The sequence below is a fragment of the Epinephelus fuscoguttatus genome, linkage group LG12 (genome assembly GCF_011397635.1).
Source record: "Epinephelus fuscoguttatus linkage group LG12, E.fuscoguttatus.final_Chr_v1".
NCBI classification, from domain to species: Eukaryota; Metazoa; Chordata; class Actinopteri; order Perciformes; family Serranidae; genus Epinephelus; species Epinephelus fuscoguttatus.
In genome coordinates, this window is record NC_064763.1 from 20,176,114 (window position 1) to 20,193,442 (window position 17,329).

General features: G+C 41.2%; 1 protein-coding gene across 2 annotated transcripts in view; it reads right to left on the bottom strand.

The window, feature by feature from the left end:
* kirrel3a (kirre like nephrin family adhesion molecule 3a) overlaps positions 1-17,329 on the bottom strand; it is a 300,742-nt gene that overhangs the window by 86,753 nt on the left and 196,660 nt on the right. For both annotated transcript variants that reach the window (XM_049593140.1, XM_049593141.1), the window contains one exon: positions 9,895-10,052. In XM_049593140.1, the coding sequence (XP_049449097.1) occupies positions 9,895-10,052 (158 nt within the window). The remainder of the gene's footprint in view (positions 1-9,894; positions 10,053-17,329) is intronic.

The following is a 17,329-nucleotide window of genomic DNA, read 5'->3' on the forward strand; positions in this document are numbered from 1 at the left end:
TTCGGAGCTGAAGGACCAGCGTTCTAAAAGTAACAGAAGTAACTGATGTCTTGTTTGAAAATGTACTTAAGTATTTGATTACTCAAACAGCAAACTAACGCGTTAGGTTACTCGTTACTGCAAGAAGTAATCAAAGTACTCTAACGCGTTATACCCAACTCTGCTAACTAAGCACTGGATTTCAACCACTTTGAAGTGAGACCGGGTTGGTAAAGAGGGCCCACAAAGATACTGTAATACGTAGCAGTGTATGTGTAAGAAAGTCTACTGTTATCTGTTCTCATTGTTATAAGTGTTTTCAAGCCCCCTCTGTAATTGTGAGTTTTTCTGACTTGCTGTAGTTTGATCCTGGCGCACTTGCCGTAGTTGATGATGTCACACCTCGTTAAGGCTAGACACATGGCATTTTCCATGGATGAGCAGCTGTGGATGCCTGTTGTGTGCGTTCATGCACAAACGTGAGTCTCAAACTCTTTTGCTAATGGTAGACCACTCAGTATTGTTGGTATTATCAGCCCTGTAATCGTTCTTTGAGTGCTTTCTGTTGTTTCTGGGTTTAATGCATCATTTTCTTGGTACATGGTTCAGAGCATGTGGACAGGGTGACATATTTCTTGCTAATATAGCCTATTTGCCTTTATATTTTGATCTTATGAGTGTCATACATGATGAATGTGCCTATGGGGTTTGGAAACTTGTTGATTCTTTGATAATTGTGTACATAAGCACATGTCCTCAGTATTTTAGCGGTATTTCGCCATGTGGCCGTTTCTAGTACTGCAGTGACGCCATTTTGCCAATAGAGGGCACTGTTGACCACAGAGTCATTCATTAAGGCCAGTAATTGAGGTGCAGTGTATGTCCAGTTAATTTAGTGTGTAAACCAGGGTGTTTAGATGCAAATTGAACAGTCCATTTTTGGTTAATTATTTAAGAGGAATAATAATATGTTTTTGATTTATATAAAATAATATGTCATTGAAGAGTGATACTATATTTTATTTCTTCTGTTTCCTTTAGTACCACACACACACCCTCACCTGTATCCACAATACCTTGTGCTCATCCCTGACCTGTAATTGCCCACTGTGATCATTAAAGTTTTTGGATTGAACGCTCCCTGCCCTACTCTCTGATCGGAGTCCCTGTCCTTAAAGCAACTATCACGCCAGCATCCCAGAGATACTATCTCTTTCACAGTATGTGTGGAGGGGCCCTTAAAACACTTTCGGCACAGTACCCTTAGAATAGTCCACAACCTGTATTGCCACGTACCTCAACCATTGATCTGTTTTGCATTTCCACCGCAGACTATACTGTTATATGGGGGGAGGGGGGGGTAATCATGAGATTAGCCCTGTCAGTGGTCCATCCAGCTCTTGCTGTATTTCCTCTTCGCTGACAATGCAGTGGAATGTCTATTTTCGGAACTAAAACAGACGGGAATGTTTAGAGCAGAGCAGAGGTGTAATGCTGCCAGATTGCACATGAAGGGTGCCCTGCCACTTTTTTTCTCCAAAGGAGGAAATAGAATATTCACAGTTTGCATAAAGTGGTTGAAATTCATATACATTCTTTTTTAGCACCTGAAGATCCAATTATCAATAAAGTGTAAGTCACACAAGGGAGCCAATAAAAACAAATGGAAGTGTCAAAGCTATTATACTGAACCTGAAGTTGCCTGCAGCTGCCAGCAGTACCATAAGCTAATGAATTACACCTTTTTTTCTTCTCTGTAGCTGCTAACTTATAACTAGTGGAGACAAAATGGCAGCCAAACATTATTTCATTGTATAGTTGAAGTTCACTAATGTATGTAAACTTTTCATCTTAAGGAACAGTGATTACAATCCACTGAAGTCAAGCAGGAGTGTTAACTTTATATTGACCAATCAACAGGCTGCAGTGTTTCTAGCTCCACCTTTTATTGGAGGATCATTGGGACAGGAACCTCTACAGAGAGGTGATGCAAAAGTGGATCAGTTGTTTTTGTACCATCCACAACTTTTAACATTTTCTTTTCTTTAAGGATGGAGGAAAGGTCTGCATCTATCACGATTGAAACCCACTTTGTCAAATCTTAATCTTAGAATCAAATGCACTTCCATGTTGGCTGCTCCACATCTTGCTCTGGGTTTACTCTTCTGATCTCATCCCAAAGTTCCAATATTTGAAGGCAGTAATAAGTCTATGTGAAGTTCATTTTGCACAGATGTCAGTCCAGAGGTAACTGGAACTGACTTCTGCTGTATGCTTACAGAGTTGCATTGATTCAACTGAAGGTATATTTTAAGTGCAAGCATGTCTTTGTTATGACAATACAATTCTCTGCTCAGGATGCCATTACTCCACTTTAACATTACATTGCAAGTAGTTGTTTGCTGCTATATTAATCTTTTTCACGTTGCATACAGCTACTTTGAGTTTTGTATTTTGTTCACTTTATAGCAGAATTCAGAATTTGCTTCGGTGTGTCGGTGCCTAACATAACATAGTAAGAGAAAAACAAATAAAAGCACCAATGCCATGATACACTTCGTAGATCACAGCTTGGTCATCAATACCACAGTTCGCCAGAAAATGATAACCGAACTACTTGACACTGCCTCACCTGCATGTGGATTTGGGATTTCCTGTCTAACTGGCACCAAACAGTGAGGCTGAGAACATCTACCCTGGCATCCACATCTCTCACGATGCAACATGGAAGACACACACATCAGCAGCAACAAAGAGAGCACAGACACGACTGTACTGTCTGTGGACCCTGAAAAAGACAACACCAATAACAAAGGAGTTACCGGTGTCTTTTTACAGATGTGCGATAGAGTGTGCTCATCTATGGCATCGCTGTCTGGTATGGCAGCTGCACAGCCCAAGACAAAAAAGTCCTTCCATAACATAATGAAAAATCATCAAGACACAGCTTCTCACCCTGGCAAACATCTACAACACTCGCTGTCTGAGTAGAACATTAAAAGATGCTTCTCAGCCTGGACATCTTCTGTGTACTCTGCCCTCTAGGAGGCACTACAGAACAATAAAAACACGCACAACCAGACTAAGGGGAAGACTAAGCTGTACTTGATGAGTCATTTGTATCATTGGCAGCAGGCGATGGCGTTGAAACCTCACGGGTTTTGTCCCAAGTACCCAAGTGTCCAGTTCGTCAAACCAAGGAAATGTGTCCTTCTCTTTTCCAGATCTCCCTATTTTCTTAAGCTCATTGTGCACTCTTGGTGTGACATATGTTCCACAGACCTCAGAAACCCCCTTTCCCTGAGCTGTTTGCTAAACACTATGTAGATCTCAGTGTTTTGTGTGTTGTCGAAAGTTGTGTGCTTATATTGTCATCCAATCAAATCTCTGTGAGGCACTGCACCTCCTCACCAGTCAATGTGTTACCGCAATTGCTCTGATTCATCATGCAGCAATGAAAGTGGCACTCTTCCTCATCCCTAAACAATGCATGTGACTGCCGTTGGTTTAGATTGAGTTTGGAACACGTTCTCACCACAAACGAACCACACCAGAGTTTGTTTGACCACGTCTTCAAGAAGATCTCGGTCCAGTTGTTTTGGTGCACACCCGAGTGCGATTGCTGTGTTCAAGCACCCCAAGAAACACCTTCTACCCAAGTGCTATTGTGCAACTGAATCAATCACTACAAAATCATGTGTGACTGAATCAGAGCCAAATCACCCTACCGCATTGCCCGCCTTTATATTGCATTATTTATGATTACTGTGTTATTGTAGTGCCTTGTTTTAATTAGTGACTAATTCATACATTATTTATTGATTCATTATTGCACATTGCACAAGTTTTTCTTATGCTGAAAATCAAGAAACATAAAGATAGAGCAGAAGTAAATTCTAATAAAAATATGGGAAAATGCTATAATTACATGTGCAATGTATCTGAACTTAAATGCAAAAGCAATGCAGTTTTTTAGAAATGGTACTTTGTGCAGAAATGTGCAAAATCATCCAGGGAATAAGCAAAAGTTCACAGTATGAAGTATAAAAAGAATGAGCAATGTACATTGTACCATCATATTTTTATTTGTTCATGAATTTTATATTTCTACTCAGTGATTTCTTTGATGCCTTACATTGGTTTGCAGTGATCTAGTCGCTTTCATACCATGAATCATATACATCAGGTAGCGGTTGCCGTCTCACGTTCTGTGGATTCCAAAAAAGAGAGCGCTGCTGAACATAGAGCTGTTTCATAAAGAGGTGAGATCATGTGGAGCTGGGGGTAGTTCAAAGAGTTTGATGCTGAAAGTTGAGTAATGTTAACTGAAAAAAAATAATATTCTGTGTAAGTAAACAAGCATCCCTCAAGTGTTTAACTACAAATAGTAAGGACAGAGTAGAAATAAAGAAAAACGACATTGCAACAATACTGAAAGAAGACTGTTTTCATCTCTACCCACAATGATCAGGGGAACATTTATTGTTCACCAGTCTGCAACATTTGTCTCTTGATAAATGTTTTCAGAGATGCTCGCAATGTCTTCAGTTGTTTATTCTTTGTTCTCACTCAGCACTGAGTCTCCCTGCGTTGGTCTATAGCAGCTTTGCATACCTGTGGCCTTGTGTGAGAACATGCCAAGCAGAATCTGCGGAAAACAGATGAATACGCGTATTCTTGCCTTTTTCATATAGATCATCAAAGACCACACGCATCTGTTTCTCACAGTAAATCCCAACATTATGGTTAAAAACGTTGCCTGTGTCCAGTCGCTGCCGCTCTATAATTACCCTGTTCAGCATATTGTGGCGATGTGTCAGAAACAGTGGCAGAATGTGAAAAAGACACATGACTCAACTTTTAACAGACATCGTTAACATGGTAAGTTAACAGCGATGGCACCTAGAGTGTCAGATTGTCACAGCTGCAGTGAATGTGTGCTCAAAGCTGTGTACATAAAAAAGAACGGTTTGACTGTGAGATGTTTATGGCTGAGAATTACTTGCACAACTTGATGCACAAAACTTCTTATGAGCAGCAACAGCTAATATCAACACTAAAATAGACAGTCTACATCTCTCATGTTGATGTGATTACATGTTAATAGAAAAATAAATAAATGGGCATAAATACATGCTTATGACAAGTGTCCTAACAGGCAGAGGGAAAGGTGAGACATACGCTGTCACTTACATGATTAATAAAGTTAAATTACACCAAAACAAACATTTGGTTTTAACAACAGCAATTTAATCAGTGCAGTAAAAGACTCACTTTAGAGCAAAGTTAAATAATCTGCATTATAAACCCTGTTGTTTGACAATAAAGTAATTTAATGGGCAATTAGTGGCATGTATTGGCAGCCTGTTCTCATTCCCAGGGCGTCAAATATGGCACCTTGGTCAATGGCTTTTGGCATGTGTCTCTAATGAACAAGGTGTACTCTAGCGTTTGTATGAGACATACCATGCTTTCAGCTAACAACAATATAACATTCATGGCAATGACTTAGTCTAAAGAGCAAAAAGTAGGTAGGGTAGAGTAGGGAGGGTGGATGGGTCAAATAAACACAAGACTTTCTTCCAGTACGCTGGTGTTCATGTCCTGTGTGAAACACTGCTTTTTTTTTTTTTTAAAATTGTTACTTAACAAACCTACTTATTTAAACCCAAACCCTAATCATTTTCCAAACCTACAGTAACCTAACGTAGTTTTGGGGACAAAACCTACATTTCCTGTGAGTATCACAGTTTATTTCGAAAAGACACCGAAGCATGTAACAAGCAGACCTTGATGTGCCATCTCTGAGCATCCAAAACTGATGCTAGAGGGGTACCGAGAGCATCTCAGTTTGAACCACAGGGCTATTGACCAAGCTGCTGTATTTGATGAGTTGGGAGTATCAAATAAAACTAGAATAAGCGCCCAGCGGTTGTTTGCCTCTGCACACCAGTCAGGTTTCTCTTACAGTTTACATCCATGTCTGTGAAAGCATGGATGCTTCACACATGTCTTTCCCTCAGCAGCACAGAAGATCTGTACAGTCGGCAGTTTCAAGGTGGGCACTCAAGATCAGTGTCACCAATTCAGTATCTGACCAAATGTTCCCCCTTTAAATCATTGGTTATGACGATGAATAATGGTCAGTTACTGTAAGTGTTTTTGCAGAACATGATCATGTCACGGTGAAGCTGACCATTGACATTTGGATATAAAATGTCATCACTTCATCATTTAATTGTATTAGACACCTGTGGGTAGTTTTAGCCTGAGAATTCTTAGCATGACCAGTGACCTTGATGTTTGACCTATGACCACAAAAATCAAATCAGTTCATTGTTGGGTCCAAGGGGACGTTGGTGCCGAATTTGAAGAAATTTGTTAGTGAGATGTTGTGTTCATGAGAATGGGACTGACAGACGGATGGATGTATGGACAACCGAAAAACATAATGCCTCCGGCTATGGCTATTGCCACATGGAAGCATCATAATGAATGTCGCTACGGTGACGTCACCCACTGGTTGAAAGACTTCCTTTCTGAGGCATCTTATCTGGATGAAAGGGTGGCATTGTGGAGGAGCGAGGGGTGGATCTGAGCCTCAGGCTATGGTGACGCCCGGCAGACAGCCTGTCAATCAAACCAGCCATGACCTTAATTATGAAACTTTAAGCTTCTATAAAATGTAAACACGCAAGTTATATAATAATTCCCCCCTGTACAATGAGGAAATTAGCTAAAGAGACCAAAATAGTTTTTTGTCCCTGGTTGTGAACATGTTTATTTCTGCTGTAAAGCTGAACATTTTAACATGGTGGTTTATACTGATTGACTCGCTTCTGGAACCAGCCTCTAGTGGCAATTCAAAGAAGTGCAGACACAGACACTTCATGCTGGCTTCATTTTTCAGCACTGGAGGTTGCTGCTTGGTTGGGAGTGAGAATGTGTTGGCATTGCACACAAAGGTGGACATAATTAGATGGAGAACAGAGTCATGTAATGAGACAGGGGCGAATCCTTTCTGAAAGCGCGTCAAAGCTATTTTAACGATGAATTTATTGAGAAGTAAATGTCAGACACAGCATGAACAGCATCATGCAAAGAGCCTACACATTTTACGACCAACAAGTCTTGTGCACCACATCAAGATAGTTGTATATATTTTGTCCCATATTGTTGCAGGGCCATGGAGGAAGTGCATATGGGCGAGACAAATGGAATGACTGTAGCTCTCTACAGGCTGTAAACAACAGTTTATTGATCAGGTGTCTTGACAAGACCTTTTCGGAGGTAAACACACAGACAGATGCAATAGTGAGGAATCAATTGACTCGCCACTGGAGAGGGAGGATAATTTCTCTGCATGACTGGTATCATCACTATTTCAGGTACAGCACTCTCACTGAAGTTAACATCTAATTCATCTGACATGACAACACAGGCTACAAGACCCATTTTTCATGGCTGGTTATCACTTTAGTGTCAGCATGGGGTAGCAGGGTGGTCGAACACGCAGTGAAACTATACTTTAATGGCAGGACTGATGCTGGCTTACACCTGCTCTGCCAAAGTGCCGGTGAGCAGGACACAACCAAATCCTGTGGTGCAGGGCTGGAGTTCTGACCTTCATCAAAGGTCAAAAGCTTTGGGATCAACATGTGTCTGGGCTCAGCTTGTTGGTACCAATCCCTCCTGTCTTTGTGTACCCTCAGTCAGGTGATTTATTTTAAGATGACCGCTGGCAGCAGGTCAGCCACTTCAGTGTAGGCAACACAATGGAAGTTGCCATGGAAAGCTCTCTGTGGCTCACAACCAGACTGTAAGCAGACTACTTTAACGGTCCCTTTATGTGTGTCTTGACAATCTGATTTGATGAGCTGAGACAGTCAACTTATTTTCTGTACTTCTCGGTGACTTGGCCCATGATGCTTTGTGGTGGACTATTACTCACTTTTAGAGGGCCTCAGAGGCAAATATCTCAACTGTCAGGACGTCCACTAATGACTCAGACTGAGGCACTGTTCGTAATTTTTAACACAGCTGTCGTACAGCAATTAGGGGATGGTAATGTCAGATGTAAAATGATCCTTGAGAAAAAGATCCATGAACTGTCTCTGGCTGTTTAGAGAATAATAAATCAGTATGTAGCCAGTATGCTGAGTGAATTGTTCCAGTTAAACCTGATTGACAATCAGAGGATTTTTGGGCCGTACATAAAATAATAATAAAATAAAATAGAATAAAAATTATTATTATTATGATTAGGGTGGCACAGTGGTGTAGTGGTTAGCACTGTCTCCTCACAGCAAGAGGGTTCCTGGTTCAGTCCCAGGAGGGAGCCCTTCTGTGCGGAGTTTGCATGTTCTCCCTGTGTCAGTGTGGGTTTTCTCTGGGTACTCCGGCTTCCTCCCTGACTCTAGATTGTCCATAGGTGTGAATGTGAGTGTGAATGGCTGTCTGTCTCTATGTGTCAGCCCTGTGATAGTCTGGTGACCTGTCCAGGGTGTACCCCGCCTCTCACCCAGTGTCAGCTGGGATAGGCTCCAGCCCCCTGTGACCGTCAAGAGGATAAGCAGTTACGAAAATGGATGGATGGATTATTATGAATATTATCATTATAAAACTGAGTTGTGTTAAATTTTGACTAAATTGTTTCAATTGTACAGAAGATGGGCCAATATAACAGTATACTGTGTACTTCTTTTAGACATTCATTCATTTCTGTAACTGCTTATCCTGTTGGAGGTTGCGGGGGGGCCTATCCCAGCTGACATTGGGCGAGAGGTGGGGTACACCCTGGACAGGTCGCCAGACTATCACAGGGCTGACACATAGAGACAGACAACCATTCACACTCACATTCACATCTACGGACAATTGAGAGTCACCAATTAACCTGCATGTCTTTGGACTGTGGGAGGAAGCTGGAGTACCCGAAAGAACCCAGTGCTGACACAGGGAGAACAGAACCCACACAGATGGGCTTCCCCACTCCAGGGATCAACCCCCAACCTGGGTTCGAACCAGAAACCCTCTTGCTGTGCTGCCCTCTTTACATGTCTTTTCAGAAATGCAAATATTCAATAATGCGTTATGCATGAGAATTTGTATATTGAACTTTTCAGTAATCAATCAAATGATGATGATTAATACACACACATGAAATTAATACATACACATGAAAGCACTTAACTCTTTTCCGCTGCTGCTAATAGGTCCAGCTAGTGTTGCAATGTTGGTCCATATGGAAATATGTCACTTCTGCTTCTGGTGCTTTTAAAAATTGTATGTCCTTTTTTATTGCATCAACTTTGCCTCAAGTTTTAGCACTGAATCATAAGGTGCAGATCTATGAGTTTTCTAAGACAGTAGGAACCTCAAGGTAAACTTTAAAAAAGACACTTCCACTGGTCTGACAAAGGCAAGGAAAAAAAGAATAGAACAAAAAAAAGTTTAGCAATTGTGAAAGGAAAAATATTGTGCCTGACAAGTCATCACTAGCAAACTGACTGTACAATTTGGCCCAATTCAATCGCAAACCAAGCCGGCAGATCAAAAGTGAGGCACAACTACTCACCATCACCTGTTACTCTCTCTATCTGTCCAGTACCTTAACAAAAGAGTATACCACTCCAGCTTTTATACAGATAGAAGAGATTGCTTTGTGGTAAGTAAATTCTCACATCATGTTGCATAGAAATTCTCATATTTAAAGAGAAAGCGCTGTGAAATTATGTTTGCAGAGATCATTTTATGGATTGAGATCATTGTATTTATGTGAACCCAGCAGCAACATTTGGAACTCAGACCTTAACAGTAGTGTTATACCAGCTAATCCTAAGAACACCCACTGGCGAGAGGCTAGACAGTTTAATTAAAATGATCTAATACATGTAGTAAACTCTCATGCCATACCTTTGAGTACATGGCTCCACTCAGGACTAGACCATTACGGATCCAGATGATGGATGCAGCTGGTTTGGCGTTGTCCGCGTGACAGGTGAGGTTGAGGTGGTCGCCGGCCCGTAAACTCACCACCGGGGCCCCGACAATCACCGGGTCATCAGGAGGAACTGTGGAGGGACGGTTAGATGTTACATCATGGTGAACTGTGTTTAATTTTTCAAACCAAAGCACACATGTTGTAAAACTGATATCAAGACATTCAAACGCCGACAAGTCCACACTAGACGTACCCAGTGAAATATATTCCATTATGATGTGGTACTAAAAGGTAAGATTTGTATCAGTGTTGGCAGGACTCCAGAACAAAACAAAACTAGAGAGGAGTCAGACACAAACCTCTGCCAAGGATGCACAGTTGTCTGAAATATTAAAAGAACATGGATTAATTCTTAACCTACATCTGGATTTTGATCTGCAGCAAAACACTGAGCGATAGACAATCACGCTGACTGGCTGATGGTGACCGTGATTTTTCAGAGAAAACCTAAATCCTATCTGCAAAAATCAATATTTATGAAGCACTCGCAGTGGATGTATGTTCATAACTTATTCTCTCTCATCCAAATATTTTTGTATCATTAATTCTTCGGGTGACTACTGAAAAAATTGTTTTTCAGGAAAAAAAAAAAAAAAAAAAAGGACTGATAATCTGCTCAGACAGACGTGGGACTTACTAGACTCAGACCGATTTAGAACCAAAGAGAGTTTTTCAGTACTTTTTTTTGATGTACTTCATGACTGAATGGAGTGCAGCTAATCAAAAACTCAACTCAAACCTACATTTCCTGTGAATATCGAAGTTTTTTTTTTTTTTAAGACACTGAAGAATGTAACAAGTAGACCTTGACAGGTTGTGTCTGAGCATTTAAAACTGATGCTTGAAGGGTACCGAGAGCATCGTAGTTTGAACCAGGAGCTTAAAATAAAAGTACAATAACCACCCAACGATGTTTGCCTCTGCACAACAGTCAAGTTTCTCTTACAGTTAACAGCTGTGTTTGTGAAAACATGGATGCTTCATATGCATCTTCCCCTCAGCAGCACAGAAGATTTAAACAATCAGCACAGTTTCAAGGTGGACACCCTCAATTAGTGTCACAAATTCATTATCTGACTAAATGTCTCCCCTTCTGTTCCTGGCTAACACAATATCTCTTTCTTCAAATTTGGCTCAAATGTCTCGTTGATAAGATTTTGGCGGTTTTAAGTCAAAGGTCAAGGTCACTGTTATCTTGCATTTATCTGGTTCTCGTAAATGTGATGTATCACGAATGCCTAGAGGGAATTTCTTCAAATTTGGCAAAATGTTCACTGAGACTTCCATATGCACTGATTAGGCTTCAGTGGTTTAAGGTCAAGGTCAGTGTGACCTCACAAAACATGTTTTTGGCCATGACTCAACAATTCTTAGTCTAATTAGTTGTTGAATAATGGCCTGAAAAGTGTTTTTGCAGAACATTATGATGTCACAGTGACACTGACCTTTAACATTTGGATATAAAATGTCATCATTTTATCATTCTATTGTATTAGACACCTGTATGAATTTTAAGCCCAAGGATTTAGCCTTAGAAATAATCCTTAGGCTAATAATTAGCCGAAGAATTTTTGAGTCATGGCCAAAGACATGTTTTGTGAGGTCACACTGACCTTGACCTTTAACCACCGAAATCTAATCAGTGCATAATTAAGTCTCACGTTTTTGCCAAATTTGAAGAAATTCCCTCTAGGCATTCGTGATACATCACATTTAGGAGAATGAGATAAATGCAAGGTAACAATGACCTTTGACCTAAGACTGCCAAAATCTTATCGACGAGACGTTTGTGCCAAATTTGAAGAAAGAGATATTGTGTTCTCGAGAATGGGATGGATGGGTGGAAGGACAGGCAAATGGATGGACAGATGGACAACCGAAAATCATAATGCCTGTGATGTCATCCATTGGTTTATGGACTCCTGTTCTGAGGCCTCATATTTGGATAAGAGGGTGGCGTTGTGGGGGGCCAAGGGGTGGATCTGTTCTGCATTGGTCTGTGGAGTAAGGTTCGCTCACACTCATTTGAAAAATATGAGCAGTGTTGAAGGTATCTGGACTGCCCCAGAAAATAACCTCCTTTGCAAAATACCAAACAGAACAAAAATATAATAATTCATGAGCCAAACACTTAAGGCTTATATAACTGTTCATTGTGTACCCTAAAGCTGAGATCTTTCAAAAATGTTTCCAGCTAGTTGTTCTTAGCACTTCTGCGTTCCCTTGAGGTGTGGATTTGATGGTTTTAGGGTTTCCATAATGAGCTGCAAGTGTGCACGGGGCCTAAAGCTCCGTTTCTTAGTGTAATCTAATTAGCACTTTAGTTAATAATCGTTTACAGCAAAGAGTTTTGTTTTAAGAACGGAACAACTATTTTATTGTCTCATTTATCAACTGTGCTGGTAACAGATGTAGGCATGAATATACTCTGTGTCTTTCTTCTGTAACAGAGTGTGGTCGTCAGTGCCAAGCCTTTTTTGTTTTGTTTTTTTTCCCCCCTGTAAATCCTTTAGGCGGGATCAAAATGTTCAGTTTGTGCTCGATATCTAAACAGTACTGTGTCCAGCACAATGCGCCGTCTATCTATCATGATGGATCACTTTAAAGAGGCTCTGATACCTTTCCTCTTTGTGCTCGATCTGAATGTACCGAGTGAACTGCGGCTCCAACTGAAAGCTGCCTTTGGAAATCATTTTCACATATTTCACAGATATCACTTGAATGCTGCAATGAGCAAAAAGCTGTTCCAGTCTGACCTCATTACAAGTACTGAACAATTTTAATCATAGTTTGGCAATATCGCAAGTGGATGTTGTTTTTCAACGGCAGCAGAAAAAAACACTTTCAATGCAGTAAAAAAAAAGGTGATAAAATAGGGTGTAAAAGTACATCAGCTGCATTTGAAAGCATCATATTCTATGGGAAAAATTATTCGAGCAGCTATTAGTGAAGTGCAATTTTTAATGACATTTTGAATTGATATTAAAAGTAAATTAAAAGTTAATTGATTGTGCTCTTCACAAAATCTGTGAATGCTCTGCGAATAGATATTACACCTGAGTGATTACACAGAGGCAAAAGCCAAATAGACCTTCAACTCTGACAAACAAGCCAAGAAGCAGGACAGAGCTAATGGCAGAGCAGCAGTGAGACTGCTCAAAGACCCTGATTACGTTCTTGTATGAATGGATCTGATCAGCCTGGATTTTATTCAAACTTGAGTGAATTATTGATTGAGCTCTCAGCTCATTAGATAGCAGATCTGGGGCAAGCCTTAATCAAAGGCAACATGCAGATGGCACATCCTGAGCGCTGAGAAGAAAGCGGGAGAGCACTAGTTCAACACAGCTCCCCTTCTACTCAACATGCACTTCACATGCACATTTCAGCGGACCGGATAAAACACGTATCATGTATGTACTTCTCAAATTCCAGCGTAAAATGTACTTGATGCGGCGTGTTCTTTGACTAATATGTTATTCCAGGAAGCGAATGCCCCAAACTCACTTTTCCGTGACGCAGTATAAAAAATGGATTTGTGTTTGTAAACAACTGCTTCCAAATGCGAAGCAAATGATTTGATAAACTGGAGGAATTCGACTGTGTCTGCAGATGTAATTTTAATACTTGTGGATTTTTTTGTATCCGCTCCCATCTGCTGCCAAAATAATTTGGTCTGAGCAGAAATATAAGGAGTGAGAAGAGAGGCAGGAGCTAAAGAGGAGAAGAGATCTGATTGGTGGGACCTTTCATTAAATACATCATATGAGAAGTGTGGCCAGAGGCGGTCCTGGCTAGTTTTACGCCCTGGGCGAACCATACCTTGCTCCCCCCCGACCCCTCCATAAGTAAAGAACAGTCCCTAAAGTGCGGTGAGGTTTGTGGACCATTACCTAACAAAGACAGAAATGTGAACGGCTCGTTTCTCCTCTGACACGCGACACATTGCTGTGTGCCGCCACAGCTCAGTTGTCGAGGTACTACTGGGCAGTCATGACACCAATGAAAGAGGAAATTACTGGACCTGGAGTCGGACTTCTCCGTCGCCGGTAAGCCGTTATCTTGCGCCGCAGAGCACTATGAGCCTCCGCCGTATTCCTGTCTGTGACCCCCGTTCAACCCACAATTGCCAGGATTCGCCTTTAGTTTCTGCTGCTGGTTGAAACGTGATAATAGGGGTGCCCCAGCGCCCACTCCACTAACTTGATGTGGAAATGAGCGGTAGTCTAGAAAACTGGCAAGTTTTTTTGTTTGTTTGTTTTTTGGTTTTTTTGGAGGGCGCTTGTGCACCCTCACATAGATTGCGCCCTGGGCGGTCACCCACATTGCCCACAGCAAAAACCGTCCCTGAATGTGGCTAAATGATTTTCATGATGCTCACAAAAAAGCACAAAGTCTAATTGTGTTCTCTTATTTGGGACTGAGGTACTGCTGCAACTGATGGGATACACACATTCTGAACACACACACAGTGTAACAGTGCTAAGCTTCAATTCCCACATTAGTGCCCACCTCAGAAACATTGCTAAGGTACGACCATTTCTAAATTAAAAAGGTGCTAAGAAACTGATTCATGTTGACTTGACTACCATAACACACTTTATACTGGCCTCCCAAAAAACACCACTGAGAGACATCAGCTCATCCAAAACTGTGCTGCTCGGCTATCAACCAGAACCAAGAGGAGAGAGCACATCAGGCCAGTCTGAGCTGCTCTGCACTGACTTCCTGTTACATTTACAATTGTCTGTCTTAAGCTCCTCCTCCTTGTACACAAAGCCCTACATGGGCTGGGACCGAGCTACATTACTAACTCTCTTGTTAACTATTTGCCTCCAAGAACTCTGCGATCATCTGCTGCTGGTTTATTGGAGGTTCCCAGCAACAGCCGGAAGAAGATCAGGGATGCGGCCTTTATCAGTGACGCCCCAAATCTATGGAACACACTACCTTTAGATATCAGGGAAGCTAGCTGGCTAAATATCAAAAGGAAGCTAAAAACGTATCGGATCTCCAGGCAATCAAAAAAAAAATCCATAAGAAGAGTAAAGATAAGATACAAACAGGGGTGGGAAAGTATTTAGATCCCTCAATATGTAGCTTCGTCCAGTGGTTCCCTACTTGGAGGTTATCCCCCTTCCTACCTCCACACTGATATGACAACTGTTCCTCAAGCAGTCGCCTGGTAGTTCACACCAGAAGTGCATTTCTCAGCGCCGATCAGCAAGCGACTCTGCTCTTTTCTAATCACATGTAAAGCTTTGTGTCTGTCTGCTTGTGAGTGTGTGTGTGTCTGCTCGTCTCTTTCGCTTTGTGTTGAGACAAAACTGACAAATATGTGGAATAAGTGTGCGTGGGCTGTATATTTTATAATCTATCATAATCAGAGCATTTATACCATGTTTAATATATCCTTTGTGTAATTCATGTTAGATCGTCAGTGTGTTTTTTGCCAGATTCGCTCACAGAAAAAAAAGACTTTCGCTGCAGATCATGAGCCAACCGCGAAGCTTAGCGACACGCCACATCCAGTGTGAACAGTCTAACTGGGTAACATAGGCGCTGAAAGGAAGCAGGCAGTGCTCCACGGAAAATCGGTGTGCTTTGCAGCGCTCTGCTTAAGTGTCAGAAGCATTTCACAGTCTGAGGGGTTGTGAGATGATTAATGGGGCGGGAAAGAAGAAAAAAAAACTTTTGATACAGACATACATATGTATCTAACTTTTTAAAAAGATTTTTGCTTTTTGAAAAGTGAAAAGTGAAGAAGAGTGCCTTTGTGGAACTGCAAACATCTCCGACATCTGAAACATGACTAGAAATCCCGACTAAACACTGTGGTCATATTGTAGGTCAAAGACTTTTTTAATCTTTGAACAATACGCTGCTGTTTACAAGCCTGATATGCAAAAACTTGACCTGTCAGATTAATGTAGTGTAATGAAAAGCACAATATTTCTCACTGACGTGGTAAAAAGTTGCATAAAATGGAAATACTCAAGAGAAGTACAAGCACCTCAAGAATGTAACCCTCCTATCAGCCTCAAATGTGCTAACATCTTTTATCTTTGTGGTCAATTTGATCAGAGCAAAATAAACCTCGAGAAGTTTATGTCTCTTTGTTGAAGACCTACAGTTTCATGCAAAAGTTTGGGCGAAATTTAGTTGGCCAAATTTCGTGCGCTGTGAATAGCTAAGCAAGTAAAAGATGACCTGATTTCCAAGAGGCAAAAAATGGCAAAGATGACACATTTCTTCAAGAGTCTTTCAGTTCTTGTTTGGGGAATTTTCACCCATTCTTCCTTGCAAAACCTTCTAGCTCTGTGAGATTCTTGGGCCGTCTTGCATGCACTGCTCTTCTGAGGTCTATCCACAGATTTTCAATGAGTTTGGGTTGGGGGACTGTGAGGGCCATGGCAAAACCTTCAGCTGACACCTCTTGAGGTACACCGTTGTGGATTTCGAGGTGTGTTTGGGATCATTGTTCTGTTGTAGAAGCCATCCTCTCTTCATCTTCAGCTTTTTTACAGATGCTGGGATGTTTGCTTCCTTTGCTGGAATTTAACCGAATCCATTCTTCCGTCTACTCGTGAAATGTTCCCCGTGCCACTGGCTGCAACACAAGCCCAAAGCATGCTCAATCTACCCCGTGTTTAACAGTTGGACAGGTGTTCTTTTCATGAAATTCTGCACCCTTTTTTCTCCAAACATACCATTGCTTATTACATCCAAAGCGTTCTATTTTGACTTCATCAGTCTGCAGGACTTGTTTCCAGAAAACATCTGGCTTGTTTAGAAGTTCCTTTGCAAACTTCTGTTGTTTGTAGTGAGGACACAGAGAAGGGTTTTCTTCTGATGACTCTTCCATGAAGGTCACATGGCTGCACAGTAGAGCAGTGCACCACCACTCCAGAGTCTGATAAGTCTTCCTGCGGGTCTTTTGCAGCCAAACAGTGTTTTGATTAGCCTTTCTATCAATCCTACAAGCAGCTCTCTTGTAAAGCTTTCTCGGTCCTCCAGTCTTTAACTTGACCTCTACAGTTCTTGTCGACTGCCATTTCTTTGTTACATTACGCACCAAGGAAACCACTTCCTGAGAACACTGCTATCGTCTTATTCTCCTGCTTTGTGGGCATCAATTATCTTAGTTTTCAGAGTGCTAGGCAGCTGTTTAGAGGAGCCCATGGCTGCTGGTTGTTGGAACAAGATTTCAGAGTCAGAATATTTATAAAGCTTTTCCTCAAATCTTGCCTAAAATGAAAGTATTTCATCTTTAAGAGCATGCCTTTTGGAGATCAGTTTATCTTCTACTCACTTGACTATTCACAGTGAAAATCAATTTTGACCAGG